This window comes from Pongo pygmaeus, chromosome 1 (assembly GCF_028885625.2).
Source record: "Pongo pygmaeus isolate AG05252 chromosome 1, NHGRI_mPonPyg2-v2.0_pri, whole genome shotgun sequence".
NCBI classification, from domain to species: domain Eukaryota; kingdom Metazoa; phylum Chordata; class Mammalia; order Primates; family Hominidae; genus Pongo; species Pongo pygmaeus.
The window spans coordinates 215,203,141-215,219,425 of record NC_072373.2 but is presented as its reverse complement, the minus strand read 5'-3'; the positions used below and the strand labels follow the sequence as shown (position 1 = coordinate 215,219,425).

Below are 16,285 nucleotides of genomic sequence, written 5' to 3'. Positions count from 1 at the left end.
CTGAAAGGGACAAGCAAAGCTTGCTAGTCAGTGTGAGCCTAGAGGTGGCTTAGAAGACAAAGGCGTCTCACATTATGCTCCCACTCACACACATACACCTTAGTTTTGTGAGGTGTGCAGGATAGTTTTCATCTTCATATTGCACCTGTGGAAACTGAAGTGAAATGATTTACTCAACCAGCTAGGCTAAGACCCAGTTTCCTCATCCCCAATCAACTGCTCTTCCCTTTATTTATTTATTTATTTATTTATTTATTTATTTAGAGACAGAGTCTCACTCTGTTGCCCAAGCTGGAGTGCAGTTTGAGGCTGCAATGAGCTATGATGGTGCCACTGCACTCCAGCCTGGGTGACACTCTACACTGGGCAACAGATCGAGAACCCATCTCTTACTAAAAAAAAAAAAAAAAAAAGGTAGAAAAAAGTCTGTTTCTGCCTTAACTCTGTTCCACTCAAAATCTATGCCCAACTTGTCCTATTTTCTTTTCTTTTTTTTGAGACAGCGTCTTGCTCTGTCACCCAGGCTGGAGTGCAGTGGCACAATCTCAGCTCACTGCAAACTTTGCCTCCTGGGCTCAAGTGATGCTCCCAACTCAGCCATCCAAGTAGCAGGGACTACACCACCACACCTAGCTAATTTTTTTTTTTTTTTTTTGAGATAGGGTCTTGCTCTGTCGCTCAGGCTGGAGTGCAGTGGCATATTCTTGGCTCACTGCAACCGCTTGCTCTTGGGTTCAAGTGATACTCCTGCCAGCTAATTTTTGTATTTTTTACAGGCATGATCCACCGCACCTGAGACTCCATCTCTACAAAAAAAAAAAAAAAAAAATTAGCCAGGCATGGAGTGGCGCACCTCCTCGGGAGGATGAGGTAGGAGGAGAGCTTGAGGCCAGGAGTTCAAGGCTGCAATGAACTATGGTGGTGTCACTGCACTCCAGCCTGGGTGACAGAACAAAATCTTGTCTCCAGAAATAAATAAACAAAAATAAAATTGCATAAGATTATATTCGAAGTAGGCCAGGCACAGTGGCTCACACCAGTAATCCCAGAACTTTGAGAGAGTGAGGCAGGCGGATCACGAAGTCAGGAGATCAAGACCATCCTGGTTAACATGGTGAAATCCCGTCTCTACTAAAAATACAAAAAATTAGGCGGGCGTGGTGACCACACCTGTAGTCCCAGCTACTCGGGAGGCTGAAGCAGGAGAATCGCTTGAATCCGGGAGGCAGAGGTTGCAGTGAGCTGAGATTGCGCCACTGCACTCCAGCCTGGGCAACAGAGCGAGACACTGTCTCAAAAAAAAAATATATATATATCGGAAGTACTGTCTGAAACTATTCAGTCCAGAAGTCAGAAACTTTGGGCCTGGGCCAAATCTAGCATACTGCCTGTTTTACTGATGGCCTGGGAACTAAGAATGGCTTTTATATCTTTTAAAAGGCTAAAAAAAAAAAAAAAAATGACCGGCGCAGTGGCTCACGCCTGTAATCGCAACGCTTTGGGAGTTCAAAGTGGGCGGATCACCTGAGGTCAGGAGTTCAAGACCAGCCTGACCAACATGGTGAAACCCTGTCTCTACCAAGAATTCAAAAATTACCCAGGTATGGCCGGGCATGGTGGCACACGCCTGTAATCCCAGCACTTTGGGAGACCGAGGCGGGTGGATCACGAGGTCAGGAGATCAAGACAATCCTGGCTAACACAGTGAAACCCCGTCTCTACTAAAAATACAAAAAATTAGCCGGGCGTGGTGGTGGGCGCCTATAGTCCCAGCTACTTGGGAGGCTGAGGCAGGAGAATGGCGTGAACCCAGGAGGCGGAGCTTGCAGTGAGCCCAGATCACGCCACTGCACTCCAGCTTGGGCGACAGAGTGAGACTCCGTATCAAAAAAAAAAAAAAAAAAATTACCCAGGTATAGTGGCGTGAGCCTGTAATCCCAGTTATTCAGGAGGCTGAGGCAGGAGAATTGCTTGAACCCAGGAGGCAGTGGTTGCAGTGAGCCGAGATCATGCCACTACACTCACTCTAGCCTGGGCAACAGAGTGACTTGGTCTTAAAAAAAAAAAAATCAAAATAATGTTGTGATTATTGTGAATAATTTGATTATGACATGTAAAATTGTATGAAATTCAAAAATCAGTGTCCAGAAAAAAAAAGTTTTATTGGAATAATTTTTTTTTACTTTTTGGGAGACAGAGTCTTGCTGTTTCCCAGACTGGAGCGCAGTGGCACAATCTTGGCTCACTGCTACCTCAGCCTCCCGGGTCAAGTGATTCTCCTGCCTCAGCCTCCTGAGTAGCTGGGATTACAGGTGCCTGCCACCACGCCCGGCTAATTTTTGTATTTTTAGTAGAGATGGAGTTTCACCATCTTGGCCAGGCTGGTCTTGAACTCCTGACCTCGTGATCCCCCCACCTCGGCCTCCCAAAGTGCTGAGATGACAGGCATGAGCCACCGCGCCTGGCCCCCTTTTTTTTTTTTTTAAGACAGAGTCTGACTCTGTTGCCCAGGCTGGAGTGCGGTGGCACGATCTTGGCTCACCGCAACCTCCGCCTCCCAGGTTCAAGCGATTCTCCTGCCTCAGCCTCCCAAGCAGCTGGGATTACAGGTGTGTGCCCCCATGCCTGGCTAATTTTTGTATTTTTAGTAGAGACAGGGTTTCCCCATGTTGGTTAGGCTGGTCTTGAACTCCTGACCTGAGGTGAGCCACTGGCCTCAGCCTCCCAAAGTGGGAATAAAACTTTTTCTCATTTGTTTATATGTATATATTTTTATGTCTGCATTGCACTCCAGCCTGGGCAACATGCGAGACTCCATCTCAAAATAAATAAATAATAAAAAATAAAATAAAATAAAAAAGCTTGCTTGCCCCTGGGCTGGACCAGTAGCTCCCCTTCTATTGATGGGAAATTTGAGGCACAGAGAAAATGACTGGCCTAAGATCACACAGAGAGTCAATGGCAGAAATAACTCTGGCTCCCTATTAGTGCTCTTTTCACTTCATTACCATATAAAAGCAGATAAACAAAGGTTTCTCATCTTCTCATGACAATGACTACTTGGTCCTTTTATATGCCTCATCTCTGCTCATTCTCACCCTTGTCTAACCTAGGTTCTAGCAGCTGCACACAGATGCAGCTGTAACCTCGAGAGGGCAGCACTCGTTAAGATGACTCCAAAATACAATCTCTTATCTGAGACCCAAAAATAGAGTGAATATATCGTCCTGTCCTAATGAAAAAAAGAAAAATACATTAGAAAGTGTCTCAACTGCTTCTGATGATGATATATATGCATTCATACCAGTGTAAATGTAAGAGGTTTTCCTTTTTTTTTTTTTTGGACAAATTGTCAACAAAGGTGAATTCAAGCACAAACAATCCCCACATTTAACTAGACCGGAAAGCACTGAGGCCACATCAGTGGCAAAGGCAAGACAGGCATTTGAGAGAACCACCCAGAGAAACTTTTATTTTTTTGAGACAGAGTCTTGCTCTGTTGCCAGGCTGGAGTGCAGTGGCTCGATCTCTGCTCACTGCAACCAACCTCCACCTCCCAGGTTCAAGGAATTCTCCTGCCTCAGCCTCCCAAGTAGCTGGAACTACAGGCACACGCCACCACGCCTGGCTAATTTTTTGTATTTTAGTAGGGACAAGTTTCACCATGTTGGCCAGGATGATCTCAATCTCCTGACCTCGTGATCTGCCTGCCTCGGCCTCCCAAAAGTGCTAGGATTACAGCTGTAAGCCACCGCGCCCGGCCCCCAGAGACAATTTTAAGTGTTTTCTGAGCACTGGGGGAACATGAAGAGGGAGAAAATTAGATCTCAGAGAGCCCAAGGGACAGTTTTAAGTAGACTTGTGACCCAGGTTTGTCCTTTTCTGAGTAGACTAGAGGTTCCATCTCTTTATTCTGGGATGTCCAATAATAAAATGAGGCTAGTAGGGCTTGCAGGCAATGAGGTATTTATGAAGTACAATTAATGTATGCAAAGGGCTTTGAGATCCTTCAGATTAAACAGTGTTCTGTGTAGGTGCAAGATGGACTGGTGTTGCTATGAGGGCAGATATATTTTGTGGGTGTTACCATTGTTGTTGAACGAGGCAGTGGGGGAAAAAGTAGTCAAGATTATGTGGCACAGTCCTTCAACATGACCCAGAACTGGGCCATAGGAAACTTGTACAGACTATCACATCAGATGGTGGAGAGAAACATCACTGAGAATGCATAAATCCCCAGAGGCAGAATGGTTAGCTTCATGATGCACAGTCATGCCTAGAAAAATCTGGTGGGGCTATTTAGAAAAACAGATATGGTACTTCTGGCTTTACAAGGAAGGGGACCAAGTCACATTACTCAGCAAATATCTTTCCTTAGTCTGAGCTTGGCTTCTAAGATTTTCTGACAACTGAGCTTTTTTTTTTTTCTTTTTTTTGAGATGAAGTTTTGCTCTTGTTGCCCAGGCTGGAGTGCAATGATGTGATCCCGGCTCACTGCAATCTCTGCCTCCCGGGTTCAAGTGATTCTCCTGCCTCAGGCTCCTGAGTAGCTGGGATTACAGGCGACCGCCACCACATCCAGCTAATCTTTTTAAAAACATATTTAGTAGAGACGGGGTTTCACCATGTTGGCCAGGCTGGTCTTGAACTTATGACCTCAGGTGATCCGCCTGCCTCTGCCTCCCAAAGTGCTGGGATTACAAGCGTGAGCCACCATGCCTGCCCTCAGCATTTTTTCTAAATAATCTTGAAAGGCCTGGTGCTGGGTTAATAGGAGGAACTAGGCTAGTAGCGTAATTAAACATCCCCATATTGCAACACTTAAACATATGGGAATCCCAATGAGTTCCTAATGTATAATTCCTAAATTTAATCCTAAATTGTTCCACTGAATACTTTTATATGACCTTGGCTAATTATGTAATATCTTAATCTCCAGTGGTAATGAAAAATGTGAAAATGATGGCGTGAGTTGATTCATTTCTCCTTGCAGATATTCTATCAGGACCAATGATAAGGGCTTCTAGAAATAAAACCTCAGCAGACAGGAAACTGCCTTCAAACTTCAGCAATCAAGAATATTACTTACTTTAGCCCCTGGAATGCATGAGAAAATGGAAATGCACTGAATTAGATTTTTACAAAATTTTTATCAGCTGGAACTTTGGTTCAGATCACTCCTATAATATTCAGGAAGACCATACAGATTTATCATGAAAATGAATAGTTCAGTTTACTTGGGGTATGATTAGTTAGGAAGGAATTAAGAAATCCTTAGCAGAAATATCCATACATTTAAAAGTTAATTCTGGCCAGGCACAGTGGCTCACACCTGTAGCCCCAGGACTTTGGCAGGCCAAGGCGAGTAGATCACCAGAGGTCAGGAGTTCAAGCCAGCTTGGCCAACATAGTGAAACCCGTCTCTACTAAAAATACAAAAAAATTAGCCAGGCGTGGTGGCGTGTGCCTGTAGTCCCAGCTACTCAAGGGGCTGAAGTGGGAGAATAGCTTGAACCCAGGAGGTGGAGGTTGTAGTGAGCTGAGATCATGCCACTGCACTCCAGCCTGGGCAACAGAGCGAGACTCCGTCTCAAAAAAAAAACAACTTAATTCTGTTACACAGAAAAGTTACAACTCTAATGCTGCATTTGCTTTGGAAATTATAATCTACCAAGAAGAAAGAAAAGAAAAAAGAGGGCTGGGTGGGTGCAGTGGCTCTGACCTTGGCACTTGGGGAGGCCAGGGCAGGTGGATCGCTTGAGCCCAGTAGTTTAAGACCAGCCTGGGCAACAGGGCAAAACCCCATCTCTACAAAAAATACAAAAACTAGCAGGGCAGGGTGGTGTGTGCCTCTAGTCCCAGCTAAGTGGGAGGCTGAGGGGGGAAGATGGCTTGAGCTCAGGAGGTGAAGAGGTTGCAGTGAGCTATGATCACGCCACTGCACTCCAGCCTGGGTGAGAGAGTGAGATCCTGTCTAAAAAAAAAAAAAAAAGATAAAAGCAAAAAGATGTAATATAACACTCACGTGCCCAGCATTATAAATGTAATTCGGGATTTAATTTAGGACATAAAGCTAATTGACTTCACAGCTTTGTATGCTGTCTTTTTTGAACTCCTGGCCTCAAGCGATCCTCCCACTTTGGCCTCCCAAAGTGCTGGGGTGACAGGCATGAGCCACTGATCCTGGCCTTTTTATGCTTTTGACAGTTCTATAGGGCCAGGTGCAGTGGCTCACGCCTCTAATCCCAGCACTTTGGGAGGCCGAGAGGGGAGGATCATTTGAGGTCAGGAGTTTAAGACCAGCCTGGCCAAAATGGTTAAACCCTGTCCCTACTAAAAATACAAAAAAAATGAGCCGGGCGTGGTGGCCCACACCTGTAATCCCAGCTACTCAGGAGGGTGAGGCACGAGAAGAGAATCACTTCAACCCAGGAGGTGGAGGTTGCAGTGAGCCGAGATTGTGCTCCAGCCTGGGTGACAGAGTGAGACTTTGTCTCAAAAAACAAACAAACAAAAAAACAACACAGTTCTGTTATACTATATGGTTTTATAGGGCAAAACTATTTTGTAAAATATTATTATACTCCATCCATGAATTTCAAAGCAGTTGACAGAATCATTAGAGTCTTGGTGTATCCCTCTATGCTTTTAAAAAAATCAATTTAAGAAATAAAAAAGCTGGGCATGGTGGCTCACACCTGTAATCCCAGCACTTTGGGAGGCCAAGGCAGGTGGATCACGAGGTCAGGAAATTGAGACCATCCTGGCTAACACGGTGAAACCCTGTCTTTACTAAAAATAGAAAACGTTAGCCGGGCATGGTGGTGGGCGCCTGTAGTCCCAGCTACTTGGGAGGCTGAAACAGAAGAATTGCTTGAATCCGGGAGGTGGAGGTTGCAGTGGGCTGAGATCACGCCACTGCACTCCAGCGCTGGCGACAGTGCGAGACTCCGTCACAAAAAATAAAAAGACGTAAAAAAACTCAGTGGTCTTTATCCTCATACTAACATAAACAGTTTAAATAGTATTTCTCAGATTATAAAGCACTTTTACATCTATTATCTGATTTGATTGAATCTTCAAAACAACCCTATGGGGTAGATGTGTTGTATATACTTAATAGATTTAATAAATTTCTAAAATTAACTCAATGAATATTTATTGAGCAACTACTGTTTGCCAGGCACTAGTCTATAAGATGACCATTCAGACAGAAAGAAAACACACCAAGACCCTACCAAAAATGTTTATGTAACTTGCCCAAGAACACAGAAGGTGAATCCAATCATTTTGACTGGTGTACTCTATCATTTTTCCTATCTTAATTTGGAAAAATTAAGCATAGATTTTTTTTTTTTTTTGAGACGGAGTCTCGCTCTGTCGCCAAGGCTGGACTGCAATGGCGTGATCTCGGCTTACTGCAACCTCCACCTCCCAGGTTCAAGCAATTCTCCCTTAGCCTCCTGAGTAGCTGAGACTACAGGCATGCGCCACCACACCCAGCTAATTTTTGTATTTTTTTTTTTTTTTTAAGTAGAGATGGGGTTTCACCATGTTGGCCAGGCTGGTCTTGAACTCCTGACCTCAGGTGATCCACCTGCCTTGGTCTCCCAAAGTGCTGGGATTACAGGCGTGAACCACGGTGCCCAGCCAGCATAGATAATTATCTTGACTCTGTTTCTTGGTAAATTTGTGGAATTTCTCGCATTGACTTGCTCAACCACATTTGCTTGCCAGCATCTACCCCCATACATTCCATCCTCCAGTCCTCTACTAGCTCAACTATCAAAAGCCAGTTCCTTTGCTTATGCAGCCCTTCCCTCCTACTTCAGGGCTCAGGTCATCCTGTCAATTCTCTCCACTCTCCAACCCACATCAATTCCCTACTCCCAGACTGGGCAACACAGTGAGACCCTGTCTCTACAAAAAATTTTAAAATTAGCCGGGGGTGGTGGCATGCTCTTGTATTCCCAGATCCCTGGGAGGCTGAGGCAGAGAGGGGAGGATCCCTTGTACCCAGTAGTTAAAAGCTGCAGGGAGCCATGATCACATCACTGCTGGGTAACAGAGCAAGACCCTGTCTCAAAAAATAAAAAAAAAAAAAAACTGAAAACATCCAGTATATTTGTACACAGAGTTTCAATGTCCCCAATATAATGGATACTGTACTTACCTGTTTATCTTCTTTTGAAAGAAGAGAGAAATCTTTCTTAAGGCCAGACACAGTGACTCATGCCTGTAATCCCAGCACTTTGGGAGGATGAGGTGGGCAGATCACTTGAGGCCAGGAGTTCGAGACCAGCCGGGGCAACATGGTGAAACCCTGTCTCTACTAAAAATACAAAAATTAGCCAGGCATCCTGGCATGTGCCTGTAGTCCCAGCTACTCGGGAGACTGAGGCAGGAGAGTCACTTGAAACCAGGAGGCACGGGACACGGTGGCTCATGCCTGTAATCCCAGCATTTTGGGAGGCCGAGGCAGGTGGATCATGAGGTCAAGAGATCGAGACCATCCTGGACAACATGGTGAAACCCGTCTCTACTAACAATACAAAAATTAGCTGGGAGTAGTGGTGCGCATTTGTAGTCCCAGCTACTTGGGAGGCTGAGGCAGGAGAATCGCTTGAACTTGGGAGGCGGAGGTTGCAGTGAACCAAGATCGTGCCACTGCACTCCACCCTGGCGACAGAGAGAGACTCCATCTCAAAAAAAAAAAAAAAAAAAAAAGAAACAAGGAGGCAGAGGTTGAAGTGAGCTGAGATTGTGCCACTGCACTCCAGACTGAGCGACAGAGCGAGATTCCATCTCAAAAAAAACCCCAAAGCTAACTTTCTTTTTTCTCTTTTTTCTGAGACAGAGTCTCGCTCTGTTGCCCAGGATGGAGTGCAGTGGCGCGATCTCGGCTCACTGCAAGCTCCGCCTCCCGGGTTCACGCCATTCTCCCTCCTCAGCCTCCCGAGTAGCTGGGACTACAGGCGCCCGCCAACACGCCCAGCTAATTTTTTGTGCTTTTAGTAGAGACGGGGTTTCACCATTCACAGAATGGTCTCGATCTCCTGACCTCGTGATCTGCCCACCTCGGCCTCCCAAAGTGCTGGGATTACAGGCGTGAGCCACCGTGCCCGGCCAAAATATTCTTAAAATTTAATACTCTCCAGGAAGTAGAATTTTCATGACATATACTCTACGTGTAACTAATGCACTAATACCATCAGAAATACATCTCAACTAGTTTGTTAAATAAATGATCTTTTCCGGGTTGGGCGTGGTGGCTCACGCCTGTAATCCCAGCACTTTGGGAGGCCGAGGCAGGTGGATCACGAGGTCAGGAGGTCGAGACTATCCTGGGTAACACGGTGAAACCCCGTCTCTACTAAAAATACAAAAAAATTAGCTGGGCCTAGTGGCGGGCGCCTGTAGTCCCAGCTACTCCGGAGGCTGAGGCAGGAGAATGGCGTGAACCCGGGAGGCGGAGCTTGCAGTGAGCCGAGATCGCACCACTGCACTCTGCGGCCTGGGCGACAGAACGAGACTCCGTCTCAAAAAAAAAAAAAAAAAAAAAAGACATGATATTTTCCTCAGCTGTATTTTAAGTTCCACATCAGTGATTCTTAGGAGGAGTGAGAAAGGTCCCACGAAGTAGGTAATTCAAGGGATGTATCAGAATCCCTCGAAATCCTGATATTCCATTTTAGAAGACAGCTTTCCTCAACCACCCCCAATTTTTTTTTTTTTTTTGGAGACGGAATCTCACTCTGTCCCCCAGGCTGGAGTGCAGTGGTGTGATCTTAGCTCACTGCAACATCTGCCTCCCAATGCCCCAAAATTGAATCCAATCCCTCAATCACTACCAGTATAAATCAATGTAAATGACAGAAGTATAGTGTGTGCTAGGACAAAGTAAAAACAGGTGAAGACCTTATTCTACATAAGCTGGAGAGCAACATTTCATAAATAATTAGAAAATGTACACTTAACCATATATTACTGCTAGGCTTCATCCAAACTGACAAATATCAAAAAATAAAAAATTGTGGGCTGGGCGCAGTGGCTCACGCCAGTAATTCCAGCACTTTGGGAGGCCAAGGCGGGTGGATCACCTGAGGTCAGGAGTTCCAGACCAGCCTGGCCAACATGGTGAAACCCCACCTCTACCAAAAATACAAAAATTAGCTGGGTGTGGTGGCACATGTTTATAGTCCAAGCTACTTGGGAGGCTGAGGCAGGAGAATGGCTTGAACCCTAAAGGTGGAGGCTGCAGTGAGCCAAGATCACACCATTACCCTCCAGCCTGGGTGACAGAGTGACAAGACTCCATCTCAAAAAAAAAAAAAAATTGTTGGCTGGGCACGGTGGTTCACATCTGTAATCCCTGCACTTTGGGAGGCTGAGGTGGGGGGATCACCTGAGGTCAGGAGTTCGAGACCAGCCTGACCAACATGCAGAAACCCCATCTCTACTAAAAATACAAAATTAGCCCAGCGTGATGGCACGTGCCTGTAATCCCAGCTACTCAGGAAGCTGAGGCAGGAGAATTGCTTGAATCCTGGAGGTGGAGGTTTTGGTTAGCTGAGATCGTGCCATTGCACTCCTGCCTGGTCAACAAGAGTGAAACTCCATCTCAAAAAAAAAAAAAAGTTTCAATAGCTATTATGCATAAATGTTTCAGGATAAAATATACATGATACTTTATATCTGTATTTAATCACATGTTCCAATAAAGAATGATAAAATAATACATTGAAAATACAAATTGGCCAAGCACAGCGGCTCACGCCTGTAATCCTAGCACTTTGGGAGGCCCAGGTGTGTGGATCATATGATCTCAGAAGTTGGAGACCAGCCTGGGCAACATGGAGAAGCCCCATCTCTATCAAAAATACGAAATATTAGCCGGGTGTAGTGGCATCCACCTGTAGTCCCAGCTACTCAGGAGGCTGAGCTGGATGATTAAAAAAAGAAAATACAAATTTTGACTTTTTTTTCTGTTTTTTTTTTTTTTGAGTGGGAGTTTCACTCTTGTCGCCCAAGCTGGAGTGCAATGGTGCGGTCTCTGCTCATTGCAACCTCTGCCTCCTGGGTTCAAGCAATTCTCCTGCCTCAGCTTCCGGAGCAGCTGGGATTACAGGGGTGTGCCACCACACCCAGGAAATTTTTGTGTTTTTAGTAGAGATGGGGTTTCACTATGTTGGCCAGGTTGGTCCTGAACTCCTGACCTCAGGTGATCCACCTGCCTCGGCCTCCCAAAGTGCTGGGATTACAGGGGTAAGCCACTGAGCCTGGCCTTGACTTTTGATTATATTTATCAGTACATAGAATTCTGAAGGTGGGCTGGGCTCAGTGGCTCATGCCTCTAATTCCAGCACTTTGGAAGCCCGAGGCAGGCAGATCACTGGATGTCAGAAGTTCGAGACCAGCCTGGCCAACATGGCAAAACCCCTTCTCTACCAAAAAATACAAAAATGAGGCTGGACATGGTGGCTCACGCCTATAATCCCAGCACTTTGGGAGGCTGAGGTGGGTGGATCACGAGGTCAGGAGATAGAGACCATCCTGGCCGACATGGTGAAACCCTGTCTCTACTAAAAATACAAAAATTACCTGGGCACGGTGGCACATGCTGGTAATCCCAGCTACTCAGAAGACTGAGGCAAGAGAATTGCTTGAATCTGGGAGGTGGAGGTGGCAGTGGGTTGAGATCGCGCCACTGCACTCCAGCCTGGTGACAGAGCTAGACTCTGTCTCAAAAAAAAAAAAAAAAAAAAAAAATTAGCCGAGTGTGGTGGCACATGCCTGTAATCCCAGCTACTCAGGAGGCTGAGGCAGAAGATTGCTTGAACCTGGGAGGCTGCAGCTATAATGAGCCGAGATTGCACCACTGCACTCCAGCCTGGGTGACAGAGGAAGACTCCGTCTCAAAAAAAAAAAATTCTGAAATTCTGAAGGTGGAGCTTGACCCCAAAGTGATATATCTGTTTTCCTTTTTTTCTTTTTTTTTGAGACGGAGTCTCACTCTGTCACCCAGGCTGGCGTGCAGTGGCACGATCTCAGCTCACTGCAACCTCCACCTCCTGGGTTCAAGCGATTCTCCTGCCTTAGTCCCCCGAGTAGCTGGGATTACAGGCATGAGCCACCATGCCCAGCTAATTTTGTATTTTTAGTAGAGACGTGGTTTCTCCATGTTGGTCAGGCTAGTCTTGAACTCCAGACCTCAGGTGATCTGCCTGCCTCAGCCTCCCAAAGTGCTAGGATTACAGGCATGAGCCACCGCGACCAATCTTAATATTTGTATTTTTATTAGAGATGGGGTTTCACCGGGTTGGCCAAGCTGGTCTTGAACTCCTGACCTCAGGCAATCCACCCATCTCGGCCTCCCAAAGTGCTGGGATTACAGGTGTGAGCCACCGTGACCAACCCACGTTTTCAAATTAAGCACGTAGACAATCTTTTTATTTCACTGTTGTTCACTGGGATGTGGTGGAACTAGAGCAGGTCCAATATAGGGGAAGAAAGTCTTTTAAAAAGAAAACTACGGCTGGGTGTGGTGGCTCATGCCTGTAATCCTAGCACTTTGGAAGGCCAAGGCAGGTGGGTCATGAGGTCAGGAGTTCGAGACCAGCCTGGACAACATGGTGAAACCCCGTCTCTACTAAAAATACAACAATTAGGCGGGTGTGGAGGTGCATGCCTGTAATCCCAGCTACTCAGGAGGCTGAGGCAGGGGAATCACTTGAACCCGGGAGGCAGAGGTTGCAGTGAGCAGAGATCAGGCCACTGCACTCCAACCTGGGTGACAGAGCGTGACTCTGTCTCAAAAAAAAAAAAAAAGTAAAGAAAAATACAGCCGGGCACAGTGGCTAACGCCTGTAATCCTAGTACTTTGGGAGACAGAGGCGGCAGGATCTTTTGAGCTGGAGTTCTCCTGGCCAAGAAATAATTTATTATTCATGTTATCATGGAGCAGATATGAGGGTAGAAGGAGACCACATCCTGGGAGTGTAACAATTCCTCCAGAAGCCCTAAGGTTTTGAGTTCCCTCTTGCTGCACTGACCCAGGAACTTCCTAAAACAGAAGGTACTTTCCAATATCACAGTCTCTGGCATCTTCCCCTCTAAGCCTCACTGTCAGACTTTTCCAAAGGTCATACTTACTGTTTTTTGTTTTTTTCTTCAATCCGTTCCAATCAAGCTTTTGCCTCCTACTCCACCCAGACAGCTTGTGTCAAGGTCACCAATGACTTCCACTTATTCATACAACACTCAATTTTCATGCCTCAGCTTAATCTCTCAGCAGCATTTCACAGTTGACCATTCCCTCCACTTTTTTTTTTTTTTTTTTTTTTTTTTTTGAGACCGAGTCTTACTCTGTCATCCAGGCTGGAGTGAAGTGGTGCGATCTCGGCTCACTGCAACCTCCGCCTCCCGGGTTCAAGCAATTCTCCTGCCTCAGCCTGTCAAGCCAGCATTCCTGTGCGCCACCATTCCCGGCTAATTTTTGTATTTTTACTAGAGACGGGGTTTCACTATGTTAGTCAGGCTGGTCTCGAACTCTTGACCTCGTGATCCGCCCGCCTCAGCCACCCAAAGTGCTAGGATTACAGGCGTTAGCCACTGAGCCCTGCCCAAGCCGAGCTATTTTTTTTTTTTTTTTTTGAGACAGAGTTTCGCTCTTGTTGCACAGGCTGGAGTGCAATGGCGCAATCTCAGCTCACCGCAACCTCCGCCTCCCGGGTTCAAGCGATTCTCCTGCCTCAGCCTCCCACGTAGCTGGGATTACAGGCATGCGCCACCACAACCAGCTAATTTTGTATTTTCAGTAGAGGGGGTTTCTCCATGTTGGTCAGGCTGGTCTCGAACTCCCAGCCTCAGGTGATCTGCCCGCCTGAGCCTCCAAAAGTGCTGGGATTACAAGCATGAGCCATCACACCTGGCCGATTTTTGTATTTTTTAGTAGACTTAGGGTTTCATCACATTGGCCGGCTGGTCTCGAACTCCTGACCTCAAGTGATATGCCTGCCCTGGCTTCCCACAGTGCTGGGATTACAGGTGTGAACCACCCTGCCAGGCCACCTGCTCCATTTTCTTGACTTCCTGGACACCACCCTTTCCTTGTTATCCTCCGACCTAACTGGTTGTTCCTTCTCATCCTGCTTTGCAAACCTTCTTCTCAGACCTTTTAACAGTGGAGTGCTTCAGGGCTTCCTTGATCCTATTTCCTTCTATATTTATGTGGGTGATCTCATCCAGTTTGAGGCTTTTAAATGCTAGCTATATATAGGATAACTCTCTAACACACAATATACATAATATACAAAAAGGGCATATATAAAAATATACATCTCCAGAACTTCCTCCTAAATCAAGACCCATATATCCAATAGCCCACCAGCGTCTCCCTTTGATATCTAATAAACACCTCAAATTGAACATGCCCAAACTGAACTTCTGTTCTTCCCCTGCAGAACTGCTCTATCCAGTTCTCGTCCATTACAACTCTTTTAGTTGCCCAGGTCAAAAAATGTTTTGGCTCATCCTTGCCTCCTCTTTTTATCAATCCCAGGTTCAATCTACCAGAAAGTCTGCTTGGATTTACTGTTAAAATATATCCAGGGCCCGGGGGCTCACACCTGTAATCCCAGCACTTTGGGAGGTCAGGAATTCGAGACCTGCTTGACCAACATGGTGAAACCCCATCTCTACTAAAAAATACAAAAATTAGCCAGGCGTGGCGGCACATGCCTGTAATCACAGCTACTTGGGAGGCTGAGACAGGAGAATCGCCTGAACCCGGGAGGTGGAGGTTGCAGTGAGCCAAGATGTCACCCCGGCTGGGCGACAAGAGCGAGACTCCATCTCAAAAAAAAAAAAAATTAGCCAGGCAGTAGTAGCACACCCCTGTTGTCCCAGCTACTCAGGAGGCTGAGGCACCTGGGAGGCGGAGGTTGCGGTGAGCCGAGATTGCACTACTGCACTCCGGTCTCGGTGACAGAGTGAGACCCTGTTTCAAACAAACAAACAAACAAAAAAAAACGGCCAGGCGCGGTGGCTCACGCCTGTAATCCCTGTACTTTGGGAGGCTGAGGCAGGCAGATCACGTGAGGTCAGGAGTTCGAGACCAGCTTGGCCAACATGGTGAAACCCCGTCTCTAATAAAAATACAAAAATTAGCTGGGCATGGTGGCGGGCGCCTGTAGTCCCAGCTACTTGGAAGTCTGGGGCAGGAGAATAGCTTGAAACTGGGAGGCGGAGGTTGCAGTGAGCCGAGATTGCGCCACTGCACTCCAGCCTGGGCGACAGAGTGCGACTCCGTCTCAAACAAAAAAACAAAACAAAACAAACAAAAAAACACACTCTAGTCCACGCCCGCAGCCATGCCGTCCAAGGGCCCGCTGCAGTCGGTGCAGGTCTTCGGACGCAAGAAGACAGCCACAGCTGTGGCGCACTGCAAATGCGGCAATGGTCTCATCAAGGTGAACGGGTGGCCCCTGGAGATGATTGAGCCACACACGCTGCAATACAAGCTGCTGGAGCCAGTTCTGCTTCTCGGCAAGGAGCGGTTTGCTGGTGTGGACATCCGTGTCCGTGTGAAGGGTGGAGGTCACGTGGCCCAGATTTATGCTATCCATCAGTCCATCTCCAAAGCCCTGGTGGCCTATTACCAGAAATATGTGGATGAGGCTTCCAAGAAGGAGATCAAAGACATCCTCATTCAGTATGACCGGACCCTGCTGGTAGCTGATCCTCATTGCCATGAGTCCAAAAAGTTTGGAGGCCCTGGTGCCCATGCTCGCTACCAGAAATCCTACCGATAAGCCCATCGTGACTATCAAAATTCACCTGTATAATAAACAGTTTTTGAGGGATTTTAAAGTTAAAAACCAAAACGAAACAAAACAAAAACACAAAAATTAGCCGGGTGTGGTGGCATGTGCCTGTAATCCTAGTTACCCAGGAGGCTGAAGCAGGAGAATCGCTGGAACCCAGGAGGCAGAGGCTGCAGTGAGCCGAGATCACGCCACTGCACTCCAGCCTGGGTGACAGAGCAAGACTCCATCTGAAAGAAAAAAATCTATATATACATCTCCAGGATATATTTTGGTCATTAAAGCCACCCTCCCCTTCACTTGGATTACTGATATGGCCGATTCATTCAGCTCCTGCTTCTACCCTGGGCCTTTTTTTTTTTTTTTTTTTTGAGACAGGCTCTTGCTCTGTCGCCCAGGCTGGAGTGCAATGGCGCAATCTCAGCTCACTGCAAGCTCTGCCTCCAGGGTTCACCCATTCT

General features: G+C 46.6%; 1 protein-coding gene across 1 annotated transcript; it reads left to right on the top strand.

Annotated features, from left to right (window-relative positions):
• Positions 1 to 15,356: 15,356 nt before the first annotated feature.
• LOC129008253 (small ribosomal subunit protein uS9-like) lies at positions 15,357 to 15,819 on the top strand. Its single transcript, XM_054440255.2, has one exon. It carries the CDS (start codon positions 15,372 to 15,374, stop codon positions 15,810 to 15,812), a length of 441 nt encoding a protein of 146 aa, XP_054296230.1. The 5' UTR covers positions 15,357 to 15,371; the 3' UTR covers positions 15,813 to 15,819.
• The last annotated feature ends 466 nt before the right edge of the window (positions 15,820 to 16,285 follow it).